Here is a 22,209-nt window from a genome sequence, read left to right on the forward strand (position 1 = left end):
AAAAATTACAAATGACCAGCACTGGGGATACAGATTCCTAAGCAGAGTAAGGAAGATACCCACATTGAGTCTTCATAAAAAAATTAATGGATCATATCATTTGGTAGAGAAAATAGAATTCTTTATTATTAAAAATAAAATATCTGCAGTGTTTTGTACTTTTTAATCAGTTTTTATACATTTTTCCCTGAACCTTACTGCATACTGTTATCAGAAGGGCAGGTGGTACAACATCTCCATCCTCTTTTAAAAGTGACAAGTGAGACTCAAGGAGGTCAACCAATTTTTCAAGCTTTGCAGCTTAGTAATGTTGAGCTTAGACTTAAGCCTACTGTAAGCATTAGAGCTTAGACCTATAGACCTAAAAGCTGACTCCAAATCTTTTTTTTAAAAATTTTGTTTTATTTCTTAAAGTATTACAAAGAGTATTACACGTCTCCTTTTTTCCCCCCCTTGACATTCCCCCAGCCTCCCCCACCCCCCAGTTTCTTGTGTCCATTGGTTATTCTTATATGCATGCATACAAGTCCTTTGGTTGATCTCCTACCCCCCCCCCCCCAACCCTCCCCAGGCTTCCCACTGTAGTTTGACAGTCTGCTCAATGTTGCTCTGCCTCTGTATCCATTTTTGTTCATCAGTCTATAATGGTCCTTATTATCCATAAATGAGTGAGATCATGTGGTATTTTTCTTGGCTTCCCAGGGGCCGTCTCAGTCTCACAGGGGCTGTCTCAGCCTCACAGGGGCCGTCCCAACCCTACCGGGGCCGTCTCAACCTCACCAGGGCCATTTCAACCTCACCGGGGCCATCTCAACCTGAGATGGTAGCTTTTCCCATATTTGTTTCTTGGATATATCTTATTAAAGCATATGTTTATGGCTTCACACTTAATAGGCTATTGTTAAGAATGGGTATTCCGCCCAACCAGTTTGGCTCAGTGGATAGAGCATCGGTCTATTGACCAAAGGGTCCCGGATTCAATTCCAGTCAAGGGCACGTACCTTGGTTGCAGGCTCCTCCCTAGTCTGGGCCCTGGTCGAGGCTTATGCAGGAGGCAACCAACAGCCATCGATGTTTCTTTTTATCTTTCCCTCTCTCTTCCACTCTCCCTAAAAATCAATGGAAAAACAACCTCGGGCGAGGATTAACAACAAAGAAAAAAAAAAAGAATGGGTATTCCTTCAGAGTTTTGCCATTCTGGTATAAAAATTAATGACTGAGATGGTGTCTAAAGATAAATTTATAAGCAACCATCGGTTTCAGTTATTTTTGGGAGGCCATTAAGGTTTTCTTCATTTCAAGGATGATCTTAGGATGATCACTGTTTCCAATCCTTGGGAAGATAACTATCAAACCATTAGAAATGAGCTCCTAGCCCAAACCGGTTTGGCTCAGTGGATAGAGCGTCGGCCTGCAGACTGAAGGGTCCCAGGTTTGATTCTGGTCAAGGGCATGTACCTTGGTTGCGGGCACATCCCCAGTAGGGAGCATACAGGAGGCAGTTGATCGATGTTTCTCTCTCATCAATGTTTCTGATTCTCTATCCCTCTCTCTCCCTTCCTCTCTGTAAAATATCAATAAAATATATTTTTAAAAAAGGAAATAAATGAGCTCCTAGAAGATGGGAGAAAACTTGACCATTGCAAAGATCCCTACTTCTTAGGATACCAAAAAAGAACAGCTTTTGCTTCGTTGATGATCAGGCCTCCAAAACACAGGCAGCAACAGTATGACACAGAGCATACATACCATCAGGAAACTGGTCGGCATCATCATCAAACATAGCTTCCTTGAGAGCAGACTTGTTAAAGGGACTGATGCTGTCTGAATAGTTGTACGGATTATAATCTCGAGAGCGCGGAGAGGAGTGAGCAGGAATGGAATGGAGTAATGAGGCTTTATTGTCAAGGGCTGTTTGGCTCGAGTCAGTAGCATCACCTCCTGCTCTTGTGTCGGGCATCCCAGGACCACCACACATCTATTAACGGGAAGGGGAAGGCATAGCACATTAACTAATTTTCAAGTATCAATTCAAAATTCTAAGAAACGTTTTCCTACTGCTTAAAAGGTGATTTTAAAAAGGTAACAATAACCAGCTGAAAAAAATTTACATACTGGAAATCAACATGAGTTAAAACTTACATTCAAAATGTCAAAGCTTATAGTAAAGATGTAAAGAAACCTGTTGTTTATTTACAACCTACAGGTTGGATCCCTGGTCAGGGCACATATAAGAATCAACCAATGCGTGCATAAATAGGTGGAACAACAAATGGATGTTTCTCTTTCCTTTCTCTTCTCTCTAAAAAAATCAATCAAAAATAATTATAAAAAATAAAAAGAAACAGCAAGGAGGCCAGTGTGGTTGAAGAAAACTCAATAGGGAGGAAAGTAGGAGGAGATGAAGCCAGAGAGGCAACAAAGGAGTGTATTGTGGAGACTTTGGCTTTTACTCTGAGACAGGGACCTTCGAGGTGAGTAGAGGAATAAGAATAGACTAGGAGGGCAAAAGCAAAATCAAGGAGGCCAGTTAGGTGCCTATTTTAATAATCCAGGTGAGAGAATTAATGATGATGATGGCTGGAACCAGAAAGACAGTGGTGAGAAGTGGTTGGATTTCAGATATATTCTGAAGATACTAATACTCGTACAATGAACAGATACCCTGACAGACTGAGTATGAAGGACAAGAAAGAGAGAGGAGACAAGAACAACTGCCTTGTCAGTTGGCTGAGCAAGTAGTGTTGCTATTAACTAAGATAGGAAAGAGCAGTTCTAGAAGAAAAGGTCAGGAGTTCAAACAGGCACTTGAGGTATGAATTTGGAGCTCAGGTCTGGGCTGGATGAAGTCATGTGACTTATTATACTCACAATAACTTCTAAGATGTACAGAAATACTCCTTCCTTCCTAATGAAGACGCGGAGGCTTAGAAGTAATAATATGTCACAGTTTGGTTCCCAGTCAGGGCACATGCCTGGGTTGCAGGCTCGACCCCCAGTAAGGAGGGGGGAAAGGAGGCAGCCGATCAATGATTCTCTCTCATCACTGATGTTTCTATCTCCCTCTTCCTCTCCCTTCTTCTCTGAAATCAATTTTATATATATATTAATAATCAGACTAGCTAACAATTGCCAGGAAACAGGATTCAAACTCACTATGCCAGCTCCTTGCAATGTACCCTGTCTTTGAGGGAAGAGGAAGAGCCTCAATCAAGGACAGTAACCTGTCCTTACTACCACTCGCAGCCTCTGGGATAAAGAACTTTAAATGTGAGTGGTTAGCTGGTTTTTAGCATCCAATTTACTGGGGCCATCTGCCAGAAAGGCACGGAGAGAAAAACAACAATAGGAAAGAAGCCAGGAAGGCAGAGGGGGGAGCCCTTTAGAAATGTGCTGAAGCACTGCAAGGTTTTCCAATTTTGAAAACCCTGAGAAACCATAGATTCCTTAGGAAAGAGTGGGATGGCTTATTTTGAGGAAAGTTTAGCTGTCAGAGAAAAGCCTAAGGAATAAAAAATAACTGCTTTGTATAATGGCAGAAGCAACAAACTGTACAATAATGCAAATATCAGAAAGAGAGATCATAATACTCTTATTGGAAGCACACAAACAACTGATAATGCAAATCACTGTCACTACATTTAACAAGGAAAAAAAACCTAAGCGCCAAGTTTTGTCTTGCAAGATCCAGGTGATCTGGTCCAGGTGCCATTCCTCGCCACTTTCTTTCTAAATACATTTTAATGGATTTCAGAGAGGAAAGGAGGTAGTAACATCAGTGATGAGAGAGAATCACTTATCAGCTGCCTCCTACACACCCCCACTGGAGATTGAGCCTGCAACCCAGGCATGTAGCCTTGACCGAAATAGAACCTGGGACCCTTCAGTCTGCAGGCCAACACTCTAGTCACTGAGCCAAACTGGCTAGGGCTCCTCATCTCTTTCATAATGCTCCGACTACACTGGCTTTCACCCTGGCCGTCAACTATGGATAGGGTGTTCTCATCTAGTTGTCTTTACAGCACTTGCTATTTCTTTTAAGGAATTCTCCTCTCCTTAATTTAGGTCTCAGTGCAAATGTCACCATTCTGATTGGAGACTTCCTGACCACTTAATCTAAAATAGATTCACTTTACATTTTAACTTAAAACTCCACAGTACTCAGTTCCATCTGAAAATCTACAAGGAACTTGAGGACATAACTCTGCCCTCTAAATATAAAACCCAGAACAGCGGTATATACATAGTATTTGTGTGAACCCTGGAAAATTATGTTTGAAAATGATAGAAAGCAAAGTTAAAAACAACAACAACCCAGCCCTAGCTGGTTTGTCTCAGTGGATAGAGCATCTGAAGGGTCCTGGGTTCTATTCTGGTCAAGGGCACATGCCAGGGTTGTGGGCTCAATCCCCAGTAGGGGATGTGCCAGAGGTGCCAATCAATGATTCTCTCACATCATTGATGTTTCTAACTGTCTCTCCCTCTCCCTTCCTCTCTGAAATCAATAAAAATATTTAAAAACAAAAATAAACAAAAAAACAACAACCCAAACCAAAAAACTCTTAATGAAAAAGTCTGTAATGTCAGAATATTCAAATACTCACTGAATCTCCGTCATCTTTTTTAGAATCCCTTTTCAATGGCTCATTCATATCTTCTTGACTACGGAAGCTGAAATTCTGAATTGCTTCAGTGACACCTCTAAGAGAGCTATAAATGTCTTCAGAGTTCATATTTTCTGTGTCATAATCAAACGCACTATAAAAAAGACATCAACTAATTTTCATTTATGTGCAGTTTTAAAATACTAACACATTCGAGGAAATTATGAACGAGATTTATAAAGATGGGATTAGAGAATGTGTATTCCCCAAAGCAAAACTAAACCCAACAGCTATAGATGGTTAAAGTACATGTCCCCTTGCCCACCCATTAAGGACAGCTTAAAATGACTCTAACCATGTCACAAATGGTTTGTCCTTTTACCTTTAAAGATGTTCTGATTAACCAGGGGTCAGCAAGCTATGCCCCTGAAATCTAATAATGTTTTTTTACATTTTTAAATAGTTGAGAAAAAAAATCAAACTAATTCATTACACATTATATAAAATTAAAATTTTAGGGTGCATAAATAAAATGGTATTAGAACATAGCAATCCTAATTTATTTGGGTATTGTCTATCGCTATTTTCACCCTATAACATCAGAGTTGAGTAGAAGTGACAAAGACTGCATGGCCACAAAGCCTAAAATATTTACCATATGGCCCTTTGCAAAAGGTTTGCTAACTCCTGTGATTAACTCACTAGCAACAGAGATAAATGTATTTACACAATTTTGTAAGAAGGCAGAGAATTTTTAACATTGAACATATTATTGACATGAATTCTATAATCACATTCTAAAATTCAATTGAAGCTGGAATGTAGCTACTAAAATTGTTACATAACAGGAATAGGCTACACGAAAAGTGTGCAACATATTTTTCTTCCTTATGCTGATGAAGTAGCCTATAATTGCAATGAATATGATGAAGCATACTATGGTATGTATGGCTAATAACAAAAAATCCAGCTCATAACTACAAATGGACTACTATGCAAACTACTTTTTAAAAGGACAGGAAAAAGGAAAAACTATCAATTTTTTTAATGAGTCAGAATGTCATCTGAAATATAGCCCAAGCTTGAATTGCACAAGTGTGTGAAAATTATATGTTATATTTTATATTAAGGACCAACCTCAGTTACATTTCCCCCTAATTAGTATTACATAATGTTATCCCTTCTCTATTTTTGTTTTTGTCTATAAGCTTTATTTTTTCCACTTTTAGAAGTGGTTGGCTAATATTAGATCTAAATATCCATCATTGTAACTTGCCCTCACTATTTTTACTTAGTACAACTAAAAGACAATTTGCAATTTATTGAATTTGTACAGCATATTTGAGAAACTAACTATGCTATTCAATGTAACAAGCTGTAATTTACAAAAGCTATGTCACTAAGTTTTCTTTTGACTTATTAAAAAAATTCTGTATCATATACATTAATATTTAAATGATTACTTTTGGAATAAACATTATACTTTTGAATCTACTAAGTTTCTATTTGCCTAAAACCTTTCAAGTCAAGTGGAATTATATTAACGTCTATTTTTCAATAATGGGAACCTGCAATAACAAACTATGATGGAAAATTATCCCTTTATTACCTTGGAGATAAAGTATTCTGTGATGTATTGGTAGGAGAAGTAAGAGGACTGGACCAGTTGGCTGGTGAACGTGGTGTTGGTCTTGTCAAAGGACTCCCCATGGAACTCTGATGGAGGGAGTCAAATAAATATTAATGTATGATAATTGTGTTAAGTTCAACTAAAAGGCTCTTAAGAAAGGCATACGATCAAGAAGTTGAACAATAATGAAAGCCATATTTATAGATCTACCATTTAAATATTCATGTACTTATCTCTGATTTCTGTAGAAAAAAACATTCTCCCCATTTAGAAGTCTAACTCTTTAGTCTTTTTTTGTTCTCTTCACCCACTTCTGACTTTCCATTATTACCAATATCTTTTCATCAAAGATTCAACACAATCCCAAATTAAGAATTTTAAATTAGTTTCCTGTTTTGAGCCAATTTCCTTTTTCTTTTTGTTAATCCTCACCTGAAAATATTTTTTCCATTGATTTTTTAAAAGAATGGGAGAGAGAGAATGGGAGGAGAGGGGGAAAGAGAAACAGCAATGTGAGAGAGACACATCAATTGGTTGCCTCCCACATATGCCCAGACTGGGCAAGGATTGAACCTGCAACCCAGGTACATGCCCTTGACCAGGAATTGAACCCATAACCCTTTGGTGTGTGGGCCAACGCTCTCAACACTGCACAACAACAGCCAGGGCTCAAATTTTATTCTTCCCTGAGTTTGTTTTACAAATGATTTTCACAAGTCACCAAAGGCATAAAAATCTGATCATACTATAAATTTGCCTATCTCTTATGATGTGTAACAAAATAATCCCTTCTCCTTTTAAAAAGATAACTTACTTTGGTCCCAGGAAATTATTCTCAGATTGTTTTTAACATTTACACTTTACTTTAAGCTTGCCATAAGTGAATCTATTCTCTCCTTTATCCAGGTCTATCTTTTAAAAAAAGTTCAATTTTTTAGGCATATTACATAAATGATCCTATACCATTTAGATATATATAACTGCAATATTTCATTTACTCAAACTTTATTTCCCTCAAACAAAATCCAATATATCTAGCACCTTTGGACTGACAAGCCTGTAATTATTAAATATGAACACATCTTTTAAAAAATATTTATTTTTTTATTGACATCAGAGAGAAGGGAAGAGGAAGAGAAAGGTAGAAACATCAATAATGAGAGAATCATTGATTGGCTGCCTCCTGCACGCCCCACACTGGGGATCGAGCCTGCAACATGGGCATGTGCCCTGAATAGAACCGTGACCTCCTGGTTCATAGATTGACACTCAACCACTGAACCACACCAGCCAGTCTGAACACATCTTTTTAAGCACTACCCTCTTTGAATTTATACATTAATTCTGGAATAAGTTATCCCTCTAATCCTCAAATAAGAATTGGTTCATCTAAATAGCACGTTCTAATTTAATGGCATGCAAAATCAATGCCTTCATCTAAGTTCATTTTTTTAAAAAAAATATATCTTTATTGATTTCAGAGAGGAAGGGAGAGGGAAAGAGAGATAGAAACATCAATGATGAGAATCATTGATTGGCTGCCTCCTGCATGTCCCCTACTGGGGATCAAGCCCACAACCTAGGCATGTGCCCTTGACCAGAATCGAACCTGGGACCCTTCAGTCCACAGGCTGATGCTCTATCCACTGAGCCAAATCTGCTAGGGCAGCCTTCATCTAAGTTCCAGCTCACATTTCTTTCCTTATTCATATTCTGGTCACCATTCACCACCCTAATCTATACCAAATTATAATATAAACATGACAGGCCTAGGGATTCTATTCTTTCTGGGGCAACAGTTAATTAGGCTCAAGAAATGCTGTCTAATGTAGATGCAAACATTACATACTAGGGTCAAAAGTTTACTTCACATTAAAAAAAGGCAATAATTGATAAACCAACCATCATATTATACTAGAAGCCCAGTGCACGAATTCATGCACCAGTGGGGTCCCTGGGACTGGCCTGTGGGATTGGGCCAAAACCGGCTCTCCGATATCCCCTAAGAGGTCCCGGATTGTGAGAGGGCGCAGGCGAGGCCAAGGGACCCCATCAGTGCACAATCAGGGCCAGGGAGGGATGTGGGAGGTTGGCCAGCTGGGGAGGGAACTGGGAGGGCTCCAGGGCGTGTCCGGCCAGTCTTGTTCAGTCCCGATCAGCTGGACCCCAGCAGCAAGCTAACCTACTGGTCAGAGTGTCTGCCCCCTGGTGATCAGTGCACGTCATAGCAACTGGTCGACTGGTTGACTGTCTGCCCTCTGGTGGTCAGTGCACATCATAGTGAGTGGTTGAGCGGCCTTAGCGTATCATTAGCATATTACGCTTTGATTGGTTGAACAGCCAACTGGACAACCAGACACTTAGCATATTAGGCTTTTATTATCTATAATAATAATAAAAGGGTAATATGCTAATTAGACCGGACATCTTCTGGACGTCATTCCTGATGAAGCTGGGGCCGGGCGGGGGGAAGCTAGCCTGGATGCTGGGTGCCTGCCAGCAGCCGGAGGAGGAAAGCCCAGGTCCTGGGTGCCAGAGAAAGCCGGTGCCGGCAGCCAGGGGAAGGCCTACTCTTGCACGAATTTTCGTGCATTGGGCTTCTAATATAGGATAATAGCCAAGAAAATAAATTAAAATTACCTGGGTTCCATTGCCAGTGTTTCGAAGGTGATTATGAAGAAGCTTGGTAGCACCATCCTGAAAAGTTTTTGGTAAAGCTCCTAATAACATTGTAAACTCTGGGGTATTGAGTTCAAAGAGGGAAATCAGCACTGAGTGCGCTGCCTAGAAAACAAAGACACACAGAGATAGATGAATATATTTTGGTTACTCAAATGAGACCATTTTCTTGACTCAATATTTCTGTTCACTAACACAAGGCTATCTTTCCCAGAAAAACAGATGTTCTTATACACTTTAAAATTTCTTTATTATAAACTAGGGGCCCGGTGCACGAAATTCGTGCACTGGGTGTGTGTGTGTGGGGGGGGGGGGGGTGTCCCTCAGCCCAGCCTGCCCCCTCTCACATACTGGGAGCCCTCAGGCGTTGACCCCCATCACCCTCCAATCGCAGGATCGGCCCCTTGCCCAGGCCTGACGCCTCTGACAGAGGCGTCAAGCCTGGGCAGGGGACCCTCATTGCCCCCCATCACTGGTTCTGGCCCCAGCCCAGGCCTGATGCCTCTGGCCCAGGCATCAGGCCTGGGCAGGGGACCCCCAGACCCCTCCGATTGCTGGCTCTGCCCCTTGCCCAGGCCTGATGCCTCGGCCAGAGGCGTAGATCCCCATCACCCTCCGATCGCCTGATCGGCCCCTTGCCCAGGCCTGATGCCTCCGCCAGAGGTGTCAGGCTTGGACAGGGGACCCCCATCTCCCCCCGATCACTGGCTCTGGCCCCCACCCAGGCCTGAGGCCTCTGGCCCAGGAATCATGCCTGGGCAGGGGACCCCCATCTCCCTCTGATCACTTGCTCCACCCCCCGCCCAAGCCTAACGCCTCTGACCCAGGCTTCAGGCCTGGGCAAGGGGACCATCATAGCCCCCCAATCCCCGGCTCAGCCCCCCACCCAGGCCTGATGCCTCGGCCAGAGGAGTTGACCCTCATCACCCTCCGATCACCAATCACCGGATCGGCCCCTTGACTAGGCCTGAGGCCTCCGGCAGAGGTGTCAGGCCTGGGCAGAGGACCCCCAGCTCCCCATGGTTGCAGGCTCCGCCCCTGCCCAGGCCTAATGCCTCTGGCTGAGACATCCGGCTCGGGCAGCGGGGACCCGCAGCTGCAGCGGCCCCGAGATCGCGGGCTCCGCTTTAGGCCCAAGCAAGGGACCCCTAGCTCCCAGGACTGCCAGCTTCGACCGTGTCCAGCTCCCATCGCTGGCTCCACCCCTACTTCCTGCTATCACTGGCCAGGGCGGAAAAGGCACCTGATTCTCCAATCATGGCTGGGGGGCAGGGCAAAGGCGGCCCCAGGGCCGCCTTTGCCCTGCCCCCCAGCTCTTAGCTCCCCCCTGGGTTTCCGATCACTGTCAGTGGCAGGGGGCTTCTTCCTGCTTTCCCTTTCACCTCCCTGCATTGTGCCTACATATGCAAATTAACCACCATCTTGTTGGCAGTTAACTGCCAATCTTAGTTGTCAGTTAACTGCCAATCATAGTTGGCAGTTAATTTGCATATAGCCCTGATTAGCCAATGAAAAGGGTATCGTCGTAAGCCAATTACCATTTTTCTCTTTTATTAGTGTAGATTTTTAACCTATTTATTTCAGCATAGTGACAGACATGTGGCAGGGATGTTGAAAATACTAACAGATACTTAAAAATACATTAGAGCCTTGACTGGTAGCTCAGTTGGTTGGAGCATCATCTGGTACATCAACAAGGTTGCAGGTTGGGTTCAATTCATGGTCAGGGTACGTAAAGGAGGTAACCGATCGATGTCTGTCTGTCTGTCTCTCCCTTCCCACCTTCCCCCTTTCTCTCTAAAATCAGTAACAAAAAAACATATCCTCAAGTGAAGATAAAAAGAACTCAGAAAGATCTGATGGTATAGGAGTGAATACTTCCAAAGTTAAAATTAAGTCGTTTCCTTTGGTGACCAACAATTTATTCATAACTATTCTGAAGGTTATGGGGAAAGATCTAGGAAAGAGAATAATATGGGAAAATTTAACAAGGTAGAGAGACAGATACATGACTAAATTCATCAAAAGATCAATAGATAATGCCTAAAATTAATAAGTCAAGAGCAGTGCAAGCTCTTATTTGAAATACATAGGAAAATAGATACAAGGGAAAAGATCTGAAATATTTTGAATGGTTAAAAGATTAGAGGCCAGAGAATTATGGCAAGAATAGTTTTTTATTCTAAGTTTGAACATTATGCTCATATTAAATGGATAAAACTTAGAACAATTTAAAACAGAACAACAGAAGATTTTTTTTTAAAAGGTCTTGATATTCCCAGGTAAATAACTCAATGCTAACTGGTAATGACCTGAAAATATTAGTTTCCTTCACTGGCAAACCAAAATGACGTGCTTTTCTAATTTATCTTCTAAAACTTATATTAAAACATACCTTCCGAACTTCAGAACTTTTGGGTTCTGTTGTCCAAGTGATAAAACGAGAGACTGCCAAGCGAGTTTCACTGGAATTTACAAAATCTCCTGGATCCATCTGTTTGGCTAGAGTTTCTATATATTTAAGGATAGCAACCTTCACCTGCAGAAGTAAGCACAACAAGAGGACAATCAGATGGTCACTGAGGGACACTGAGAACACTTCAAAAACAATTAGGTGATTATTTTTTGACAAATACAAAATGAAAAAAAAGCAACCAACAAAGAATTAAACAACCACCTACCTACCTGAGGTCCAAGTATATGACAATGTGGATTTTTGTTTTTCACACATAGCAGTACTTTTAAGTCCCAGAAGTTTCACTGCCCGGTTTGATCAACTGATGAAGATTCTCTTGATAGAATTATACACCTCTCCTTCAGTCTGCCTTCGGAGCTTATAGCTGACACTTGTCTAGACTCCCTGAGAGCCAGTCTTTATCAACTGGCTTTATAATTTGGCTTTTGGGAAAATGAACCAAAGTATTTTGAAAATAAGGCATTACAAATCAAGTGAGTAATTAAGGTGGGCAATATAGGGTTTTTGTCAAATAAGACCCACACAATGAGACCTGGGTCTTTAATAGGTTCATCAAGTGCTAGAACTACCTTTCAACAGAAGTGTCACAGAAAATTTTATACTAGTTAAAATGGAGAAAAGACAACACTTATGTGTACAAGAGTTATATGTAGGTTTAAAAAGTCTTATCATTCTCCCAGGAATGATGTGTGGCTACCTGGTGGGATGCAGGTACACAACTTCTTTCTTAGAATTAGCTTTTTTTTATCCTTATAAAAAGCCATGCTTAACTTATCTCCCTTCTCTCAGGTATGTTGGGGAAGAAATAGAGGTTGAGAACCCCTATTTTTAAAGCCATATCATCAAACATTCCAGGATTTATAAATAAGGGCTATCTAAGACTATTAGTACAGTACTAGTACACTTTAGAAATGACACCTGGCAGAGTGCACAGTCCTTAGATACATAAGGTTCCAAACACATAATACTTCTTTCCTGACTTAGAAAAAGGAAGGTTTAAATGTTTGATTAAGAGAGCAACTTTGAAAACATTGCCAAAGATTAAGGTAATCCATTTTTCTATGCACTTTCTACCCTTATTGTTGATATTAATGTGTAATTTTTCTCAGTCAGTCCAAATAAGGTCTCTGGAAAGTACCATGCTAACATACAAAAAGTAAAATATTAAAATAAGGTTCTGCTGCTTGTGTATTTTCCCTTTTCTGCTTCCAGTAAGACAATCAAACAAGACAGAAGGGATCAAATTATATTATTTCATTTCCAAATGAATGAATTTAAGAATTACAACTTCATGACATGAATTGGGGAAAAAACACACACCAAGAGTTAAGTTATCAGCCATCCTGGGTAAAATGTACAATGGAGAAGAAAAGAGACCATGGTTAATTGTGCAGTTGCAGGCCCCACTCAATACAGCAGAACATAATGTTCTGTATTCTTGAAGCCATGTCACCTTTTATCAATGCTAATATCTGAAAGGTGTTATAGTAAATTAAAAAAATGAACATCAGTGTATTTTGTTTTCACTTTGTTGTCATTAATAATTGAACAATGAGATTCAATTAGTGCAGTGCCTTAGCAATTTATAGAGGTATGCAAAGTTTTAAAAGGGCTTCACAGAATAGGTGTGTTTATTATATCAACAGGCAAAATAACCACAATACACATATAATCATTTGAAAGTTTACATTTTAGTAGAATATTTCTTGAGGTCATATACATAATCTGTAACTTTAATAACACAAATATGCATTCTTCTTAAGCGGAGGAAAAATAATCTAGTTGCTATAATAGGTGTGTATAATTTTCAACATGTTTGTGTAACCCAGAAAAAGAGGTCATCAAATTACATTTATTTTTTAAAATATTACTTACTTAAAGTCACTCTGTACTGCCATTTCTCCCTATTCTATTACTTCCTTTCTGATATTTAACCACAGCATACTGTGAGAGACATAAAATTTTATACAAACATCCATCTTTTATCTGAAAGATTCCTAATTTTTCAAAAGAATTTTTACAAATCTCATATTTTTTATTTGTATTTTTCTATAAACTATTAAGTTTTTTATTCTTAATCCTGTCACCCATCTGAACATTACTTCTATTTTTGGTGCAAGGTATGGATGGCTCCATATAACTTCTTGCTATTCTAAAACATCAATTTAGGAGCTGAAGAGTGATTTTTCCCTATAGCTTTGCATATGTGTATATATAATATATAATGTGTGTGTATATGTGTAATATAAAATAAATAATAAAAAAGCCATATAAACTGTTTGTGATTCCAGTCTCCAGTATGTTTCCCAATAGGAAAGCTAATTTTAAGTTGTCTCTTTCCTTTCTCTCTTCCCTTCGTGTCTTTCTCCTCAGTCCTCAGAAACTTTATTCTCTCCCTCAACTCACCTACCACCCTTCTTTCTTTTCCCCTCCTCTTTTTCTTCTCTCTCTTTTTTTTATCACCCTTACTTCTTAAGCTAATGGTTTAGACCTCCATTTCCACAGGCCCATGAAGCATTTCTACATACCTTTTTAACACCTGGATATCTACCACCCATACCTAAATCATAACCCTTATTACAATTTACAGTTTATCAGTTATTATAGATAATAATGATAAAAAATTGTAAGTTCTATATTCCATTATAAATTTAAAATGTCTAGCATAATGCCTTGGACAAAGAATGAGTTCTAAAAATATTTATCAACAATATAAAGTAAATTATTCTCTTCTGCAGGTCACTGTTCAAAATTAAAACAGATGGAATCCCCTTCACAAAGCAGCTCTGAGAAAATAACATTATGTTGAGCGAAAGTCAACCCTGGTAAGAAACACAATTGTGATTTTAAGACAAAATCATATTTAGAAACTTAAAGGAAATATAGTCCTGGGCAGTAATGCTTGTGGAAATATATTTCGTGCAGAACAGAGCAGAAAAATATAAGGATTGTCAATGCATATATGCTTGTTATTTCCCTGACTTTACTCTCATTTAATAATACTCATTACAAAACATCTTACTAAAGAATTCAGGAGTTCTTTGTTTAAATTATTTTTTATTTTAAATTTAATACTTAGTTTTATAACAAATTGGAATCCACCTAGTTTTCACATAAAATAATTGGAAAATGTGTGCTAACAACAATTGAGAAAGTTAATCCTGATTTTAAATATTAGGCACACATTAGGAGTATCACATTTGAAAAAGCAAAAAATGTTACTATTTCAGTTAAAGAGAACAGCCCTGAGATTAAACTTAAAAATTTTTGTTTACTAAAATAAACATAGGTAAAAGTGACCTTTCACCCAAAACACCTATTCAGACTCTAAATTTAAAAATGTATTGGGAAATCACAAACATAAAATTAGATAAGACTTTATAGAGCGAGTTTGCATCACGAGCCCAGGGTTAGATGGCCATACTTGTGTTGCTTTCTAAATGTGTACCCCCAATAAGCTTTTCCAAAGAATAGCCTGGCATTTGAATAACATTTGAAATTAAATTATGTGCATGCTTACAGGCTTACAAATGTTAGTAGTTGGACACAGATGCATACAAACACTATCTGAAACACTGCAGAATTTGGAAAGAGAGTTAAGAAAAGAAATAATGCAAAAACAAAAAAAACCTTAGAGCTCCAAAAAGAGTGAAGCTGGTCCCGAAGCGCTGGCTTGACTGTCTGAAAGTTTATAAAAACAAAATCCACTGATTGAAAAGCTTCTCACATGACACAAATACACACATCAACAGAACTTTATTAATAAAACATTTCAACTCCTTACAATATCTTCAAAAGACTTTAAATTTTTACCTTCAAGCTTGGTGTTTGAGTCTGATCAACTGTAAATCTCATTAGAATATTAAACTGAAGATCATTTGGAAAAGATTCTCTAAAACAAAGGGAAAAAAGCAAAACAAAATAAAAATTAAGTCAGCAAGCATTTAGCAAATTTGACAGAAAATTATGGTTAAACCAAAATATCATGTCATTCAAAAAGCATGCATGAAGTAGTAAGTATCTGTACACAGTAAAAGTTATTCCCTGAAAAAAATCTCAACATTTGAATTTATGTTCTCTAGTGGGTTTAATAGCAACACTATGTAAATAATGGTCTATCTTGCCTCAAATATAGATTTAATTTAAAACCTATCAGAAAAAGTTCAACATTATCAGAGATGTTTCCCCACACCTAATATCTGAATTCTAGATTCCCCTTAAATCAGTGGTTCTCAACCTTCTGGCCCTTTAAATACAGTTCCTCATGTTGTGACCCAACCATAAAATTATTTTCGTTGCTACTTCATAACTGTAATGTTGCTACTATTATGAATCGTAATGTAAATATCTGATATGCAGGATGGTCTTAGACGACGACCCCTGTGAAAGGGTCGTTGGATCGCCAAAGGGGTTGCAACCCACAGGTTGAGAACCGCTGCCTTAAATCAATAAATGAATAGAATATTTGAAATAAGTCACTTCAACAATCTACACAAGAAAGTAAAAATGTAGCATTGGTTCAAAATCTTCTGAAAAAAGATTCTGAACATTTTAATGCATAATAAAACATTCTTTTTAAACTTAGAAAATAATTTATTTCTACATTAAATTGAATAAAATCTTCAACTCGAGTTAGCAGATATATCTTAATTACAACAAAATAGTACCTTAAATACTGAACAAATGTTAATAAAATTTTTATAAAAGCAGTGTTTAAGGACCAATGCTGCAGGAAATATACACGAGTGGGCCTCACTAACAATTTTAAAATGGAGCCTATGCAGTTTAAATGGTTTGAAAAGACTTACATATCTGAACTTTTAACACAGGAAACTAAACAGTCCAATTATTATCAGGTAAACTTGAAATATATAAAGAAAATATTACCTTGTAATATCAAGGGCTTTCTGAACTTTTGCCTGAACAGACCCAAGCAAATCAGCACCCATTTTTTTTAGTAGTTGCGTCAGCAATACAAATAACCAATCTTGAAGATCATCTTTGTGGACTTGTATGAAGTCCACTAGAGTCTCCAAAAACATGCTGAATACCTACAGTTGATAAACAGGGGAGGAGGGAGAAAAAGGAGGAAATATTGACCTTTATGATCAACTCAAACTGAAATAGAAAGGAATAAAGGAATCAGAGGCACAGCGATTGGCAGCCAAGCAGAAAAATAATCTCTCTTGCTTTTCATTGGACTCTGTGATACAAGAGTACATCTGAAATGTTATCCAACTTCTGCTGAAGTTCGACAATTAGCTACTCCATGCAGCATCACTTGTAAAGAAACTTTGGCCATAATGACTGGCACACCTATAGCTTAGACTTGTTAAACTGAAATTCACTTCATCTGAAATTTAGGGCAAGAAACTACCTATAGTTTCACTGGCCCTAAATTCTTATGAAGAGTGGCACTGAGTCATCAGAAGATGACTATGCTGACAGCTACCTTAAAGCATCCGGTCATTCTGACATAATGGGCTAATTAAAGGCTCTTTAGATTTCTCAAAAAGTCAGTTGTCACAGATTTTTTGTTTTGTTATAAAATATATTACTTACTAAAACTGCCCCAAAAGTAATTTTAAATGATTTGGGATAACTATAACTAAAATATGTAAATTCAGAATACAAACTTACATTTAAATTGTAATGATTTTTAAAAAGTCCTAGTCTCCATTTCTATTGATTGGTTTATACCTGGTTCTAATATTAACACAATAGTTTTAAAAATTTTGTAAGATGAAAAATATTTTAAGGGAAGAAACGCTAGTATTCCTAAGTGATGTATGTCATTAAAATACTTATGAAAAGTGACTTACTTAATGTGTATTATATCTCTTTACAAGAAATTCCACAGCATACTGGAAAATTTGTTTCTAGGTAAATAGGAAAAAAACTCTTAAGACAATGTCAGGCATGTTGTATTGAGACAATTTATAATCACAAGTTATAAAAACTATGGTTTAAAAAAGTTAATCTGAAAGTAACTATTTTAATTTGAAAATTAAAAATTTTGTTCTCAATACATACTTTCTTTCTTGAATTTCCTTTATATAATGATATATAAACTCCCATTTTTCCTGTTAGAAATGAAGAATTTTTTTCTATCAAAATTTTAACTAAGCTTTAATATTGTATGAATTAGAAAATACACACTTTCATTATTTGCTAAAGTTGCTTTGTATTTGTAAAAGCAGGAACTATGACTACGTACTTAAAATTTTCTAGTACTCTGATCCCCAGGCAGCATCTGCTTCAAAAATGCTCTAATTCACAATGCAGAGTCATTAACTTCTGTCCCACAGCCACAGCCACAGCCACAGCCACAGCCACAGCCACAGCCACAGCCAACCAACCTGGCTTCTATTAGATTCAAAACTTGGCCTCTAGCCCTCAATTCAGGGCCCAGAATACTGTTGAATTTCACTAGAGCTACTCTCCGACAAATGCATGAATCTAATCTAGTACTCACTTTTACTGGTATCTGACAAATCTATTCAGCCAGGTATGCTGGAGATAGTCAGCACCTACTTAGAAAGTAGACTATTGAATATTCATGAATTTTGTGAGCTGGTTGGTAGCTTGAAATAAGCCATTGTGGGAGTACTTACACTTCTGAAATTATAGCAAACACTATAGATCAGGGCTTCCTGCCTTTCTCCCAAATCTGGTTTACCAGCATGCCACTTTCTTAATTCTTGCCTATTTTCCTGAAGACTCCAAGTTTAAGCTTTCACTATACCAAAATCCATTCTGAAAACTATGCACATTCGAATGCCTAGGTCAACTCTCCAATTTTATCTGATTCTTAGGAAAGAGAACCAGAAAAGTGACTTGCCCAAGGTTTCCACAGCTGGTTTTCGGTTGTGTTCCATTCATTCTATTGCTAGGTAACTTAGCTTATCTACTTTACTGTCATTCAACATAGAATTCTCTATTCACTTTTCTCCTACTTTGATTTCATTTACAGCTATCCTTCCAATAACTGTCTCTGTAAAAGAAAGCCATTTCGCTTGGCAGGCACGGCTCAGTGGTTGAGTGCTGACCTATGAACCAGGAAGTCACAGTTCAATTCCTGGTCAGGGCACATGCCCAGCCTGCAGGCCTGATCCCTAGTAGAGGGTGTGCAGGGGGCAGCCGATCAATGATTCTCTTTCATTATTGATATTTCTACCTCTTTCTACCTCTCTGCAATCAATAAAAAATCTATTTTTTTTTAAAAGAGCCATTTCCTTTGTAACACTAATCTTTCTATTCTGTATTCTTGCTCTCTAAAGTATGGTCTCCTCCACTATATATTTATTCTCACTTAAATCCTTTTTTTACAGATGCAAGACACTCTCTGAAGAATTTCTCCTTCAATTTCCATCCTAATGTTCCCACCAACAACCTTTTAATTGTGAAATGTAGTAGCTTTTCATGAACTTAGTATGCTTGGCCATTCTGAAGCTTGATACTGCTTTACTATTATTATTTCGCTTCTTCTTCTATTCTTGTTGCCAGGCATTTTCCTTTGCATCCCCAATGTGGGGTGATTTAAGAGCCAGTCTTCCCCCTGATTGTCTTTTAAAAGGAAGTATGATCTTGACAGGGCCTTTCTGACCTAGCCTACTAGGTCCCATGACTTCTAGAAGAGTTCTCTCTTTTGGCCTTCCTCAATCTATCAATCACACCATCATTGTAGGCACCAGGCCTTTCTTACCAGGTCTGGGTTTTTGTAGTAGGGTGACTTTAGTTTTTCTATTTCTGTATACCAGGGTGAAAAAAGCATTTCTGTAATAGACCAGATAGTACATGTTCTAAGCTTTTGCAGGCCACATGATAGTGTTTGTCACACTACTTAACTGCTGTTGAAGCACAACTACAGTATGCACACACGTGAGCATAGTTGTGTCCCAATATAACTTCATTAACAAAATAGGTAGCAGGCCAAATCACACTTCTTTCTCACCATAAAATTGTAGTATCACTATTTTGATATAAACAAAATTTTTTTGTTACTTTTTAAAAATATATATATTTTATTGATTTTTTTACAGAGAGGAAGGGAGGGAGATAGAAAGTTAGAAACATCGATGAGAGAGAAACATTGATCAGCTGCCTCCTGCACATCTCCCACTGGGGATGTGCCCACAACCGAGGTACATGCCCTTGACCGGAATCGAACCTGGGACCTTTCAGTCCGCAGGCCGACACTCTATCCACTGAGCCAAACCGGTTTCGGCATAAACAAAATTTTTTAATGTCCCCACCTTCACTGTCTATAGGATAATGTCTCAAATGCTTAGAGGCATCAGTTAGACATCTCTAAACCGATCTTGGACTATCTGGCAACTCTTTTTTCCTGAACACATCTCATACACATTCCTGGTTTCCTTCCATACTCCCCACTCACTCTATTTATACACAATATGTGACTCACTACTACCACTTACATCCCAGCCTAGAAACTTCTTGGATAATAGCCACTGATTCTCCCTACTTGAAACTTGTGGTGGGACTAGCTTTTTGGTGCTTTTTAACTTTTTCTATATTTACATTATTTTCCCATCTGGAATATAGAAGATTTGAGAATAAAGACTATATTTTTGTACAGTCTTGCATCATGTATTTGAACCAAGTTCAAGGTTATTAGAGGCTGAGGATCAAGTATAAAGTTTTTTAATGAATGCGTAGGAAAAGTTCCTTGAAGAGTAAGAATTATTTCCTAAGGGAAACCTGCCGTGTAATTAACTGGTAGGTAAGCTTTTTTCTCCAATGCAAGGGAAGATATGTAAGACTCCATTTATCTCAGCCAAATTTAACTTCTTTTTCCTTCCTATAAACTTTCTGAATCTCCCACTTCTCTGGACTCAAGCTAGCCCAGTAGTTTCTTTCTTCTCATGCTAACATATCCAAAGTTGATGATCCTGTCAAGCTATTGCTATTTCCTTCAAAATACTTCTCCAGGCCCTAGCTGTTTTGGTTCAGTGGAAAGAGGTCGGCCTGTGAACTGAAAGGTCCCAGGTTCAATTATGGTCAATGGCACATGTCTGGGTTGTGGGCTCGATTCCCAGTGGGGGACTTCCAGGAGACAGCTGACCCATGATTCTCTCTCATCATGGATGTGTCTATCTCTCTCTCCCTCTCCCTTCCTCTCTGAAATCAATAAAAATATATATTTTTTAAAAAAAGACTTCTCCGGGTCTCCTAAGTAAAAAGTTCTTTTGATTAGATATAATGTGAGCATAGCTGAATAAAAATGTAAACATGGTACTGATATTTTTCTAAATATAGAACTATATTATTATTTTTCAAAATACTTACATCCTATCAATCATACTTACTAACTGGTAATATATAGCTGTCGTCTATATGTATCAATCTAAAAAAATATACTGGGAATGTCACATAATATATCTTACTTGATTGCCCTATCACAAAGAGTTTATTCTCAGATGTTGACAGTCTCCTATTTCCTTACCTATGATTAAAGGAGAAAATGAAAAGTGAATATGCTAATATAATACTAGGGCTAAAAATTTGAAGAAAATGTTGAGAATCATTGCTCTGTTTGCTCTTAAGGAATGACATTATAATATTAGAAAGTACATATGGGGTGTATGGAACTAAATTTTTAAAAATAATTGTGAAACTTGGAAATTATGTATTAATAATTCAATGGAGCCAAACTTCAATGGAATCAATTTATGCTCCCACAAATCTCACAAATATAACTTATTGGAAAAAAAATTATAATATTTGAGCTATTACAATTGAGGCAGCCTTTCCTTAACCTTGCTTGTATCTTAGGTGTGCCAGTCATCAAATACAGAACAGAAGAACATAATCAAATTAGATTAATTAGTAGATTAAAAAGCACATCTCCAAACAGAATGACAGCCTGCATAACTGCGAATAGCATTTCGTGGATTGCAAAGGGTCCAACACTGCATGAACTCTTCGGGAGAGAAAATAGAGAAAAAGGGTTAATTGCACAGTCATGCAGTAAAGTTAGGTTTCCAACAAATATTGAACCAACTTACTCTCTATTGAGAGTTCCAACACAGGGGACAGCATGCAAAAAGAAAAAAAGAAAAAAAAAGAAAAACACACAAATTAGTCGCCATCAATGCAAAGTTCCTGTATGGAAGAAAAACACTTAGAAAATAAAAGTGACAAATGTTTTTCAGTTTTATGATAAACTCAAAATAGTTTTTAAAACAAGAGTTCAATGAATAGTATGAAAAAAGAGCATGTGATTTTCCTGTCTTTCTCTCTCATCTCCTTACCGAGGAAATTAAAAACAAAAATATCCCTTTTCCCAGACCCTATATCCTTGAGGTTCAACTTCTGGAAAGAATCTAAGACTAACAGACACCTACCCCCACTTCTGGACAATGCCAACATTTGCTCCCAAAGCATGGCATCCAGAATTTTTCTTTATTTTTTCCTCCTCAGAGGCAATAGCTTTACAAATTATTTCTGTGAAGGCTTGGAACAATTACTATTGTTTGGAAGCAAAAATTAAGTGTTTATATTACAACTTTTAATTTTTCCCAGCTAAGACGAGTGTCATGGTCTCCTGACCCTAGGACTACAGGCAGCTCAGTACGTAGAACACTCTCTAGGAGACCAGATGTGACCTTCCAGGGTGCTCAATTGTGTCCCATTTTAGTAGTCCCAGGCTGAATTTCTACCCTCACTGTTCAAGACACAGGAGCGTGACTTCAAGAGGTAGAAGGGACCACATAGACCATAAAATGCCAACTGAAAACAAGCACCTCAGTGAAGGTGGATCTCTTCAACTAGTTCCTTCAGAGATAAATGCTAGAACA

General features: G+C 38.1%; 1 protein-coding gene across 31 annotated transcripts in view; it reads right to left on the reverse strand.

Annotated features, from left to right (window-relative positions):
* CLASP2 (cytoplasmic linker associated protein 2) overlaps nt 1–22,209 on the reverse strand; it is a 145,736-nt gene that overhangs the window by 14,707 nt on the left and 108,820 nt on the right. For 16 of the 31 annotated variants that reach the window (XM_059664177.1, XM_059664183.1, XM_059664181.1 and 13 more), the window contains 7 exons: nt 16,277–16,440; nt 15,203–15,281; nt 11,309–11,452; nt 8,875–9,018; nt 6,214–6,320; nt 4,605–4,758; nt 1,750–1,978 (listed from right to left, as the gene is read on the reverse strand). In XM_059664177.1, coding sequence (XP_059520160.1) covers nt 1,750–1,978; nt 4,605–4,758; nt 6,214–6,320; nt 8,875–9,018; nt 11,309–11,452; nt 15,203–15,281; nt 16,277–16,440 — 1,021 coding nt within the window. Of the gene's footprint in view, nt 1–1,749; nt 1,979–4,604; nt 4,759–6,213; nt 6,321–8,874; nt 9,019–11,308; nt 11,453–15,019; nt 15,071–15,202; nt 15,282–16,276; nt 16,441–22,209 lie in introns of all 31 variants that reach the window. The other 15 variants (XM_059664174.1, XM_059664175.1, XM_059664179.1 and 12 more) reach the window with 1 other exon arrangement.

Source organism: Myotis daubentonii, chromosome 14 (genome assembly GCF_963259705.1).
Source record: "Myotis daubentonii chromosome 14, mMyoDau2.1, whole genome shotgun sequence".
Taxonomy (NCBI): domain Eukaryota; kingdom Metazoa; phylum Chordata; class Mammalia; order Chiroptera; family Vespertilionidae; genus Myotis; species Myotis daubentonii.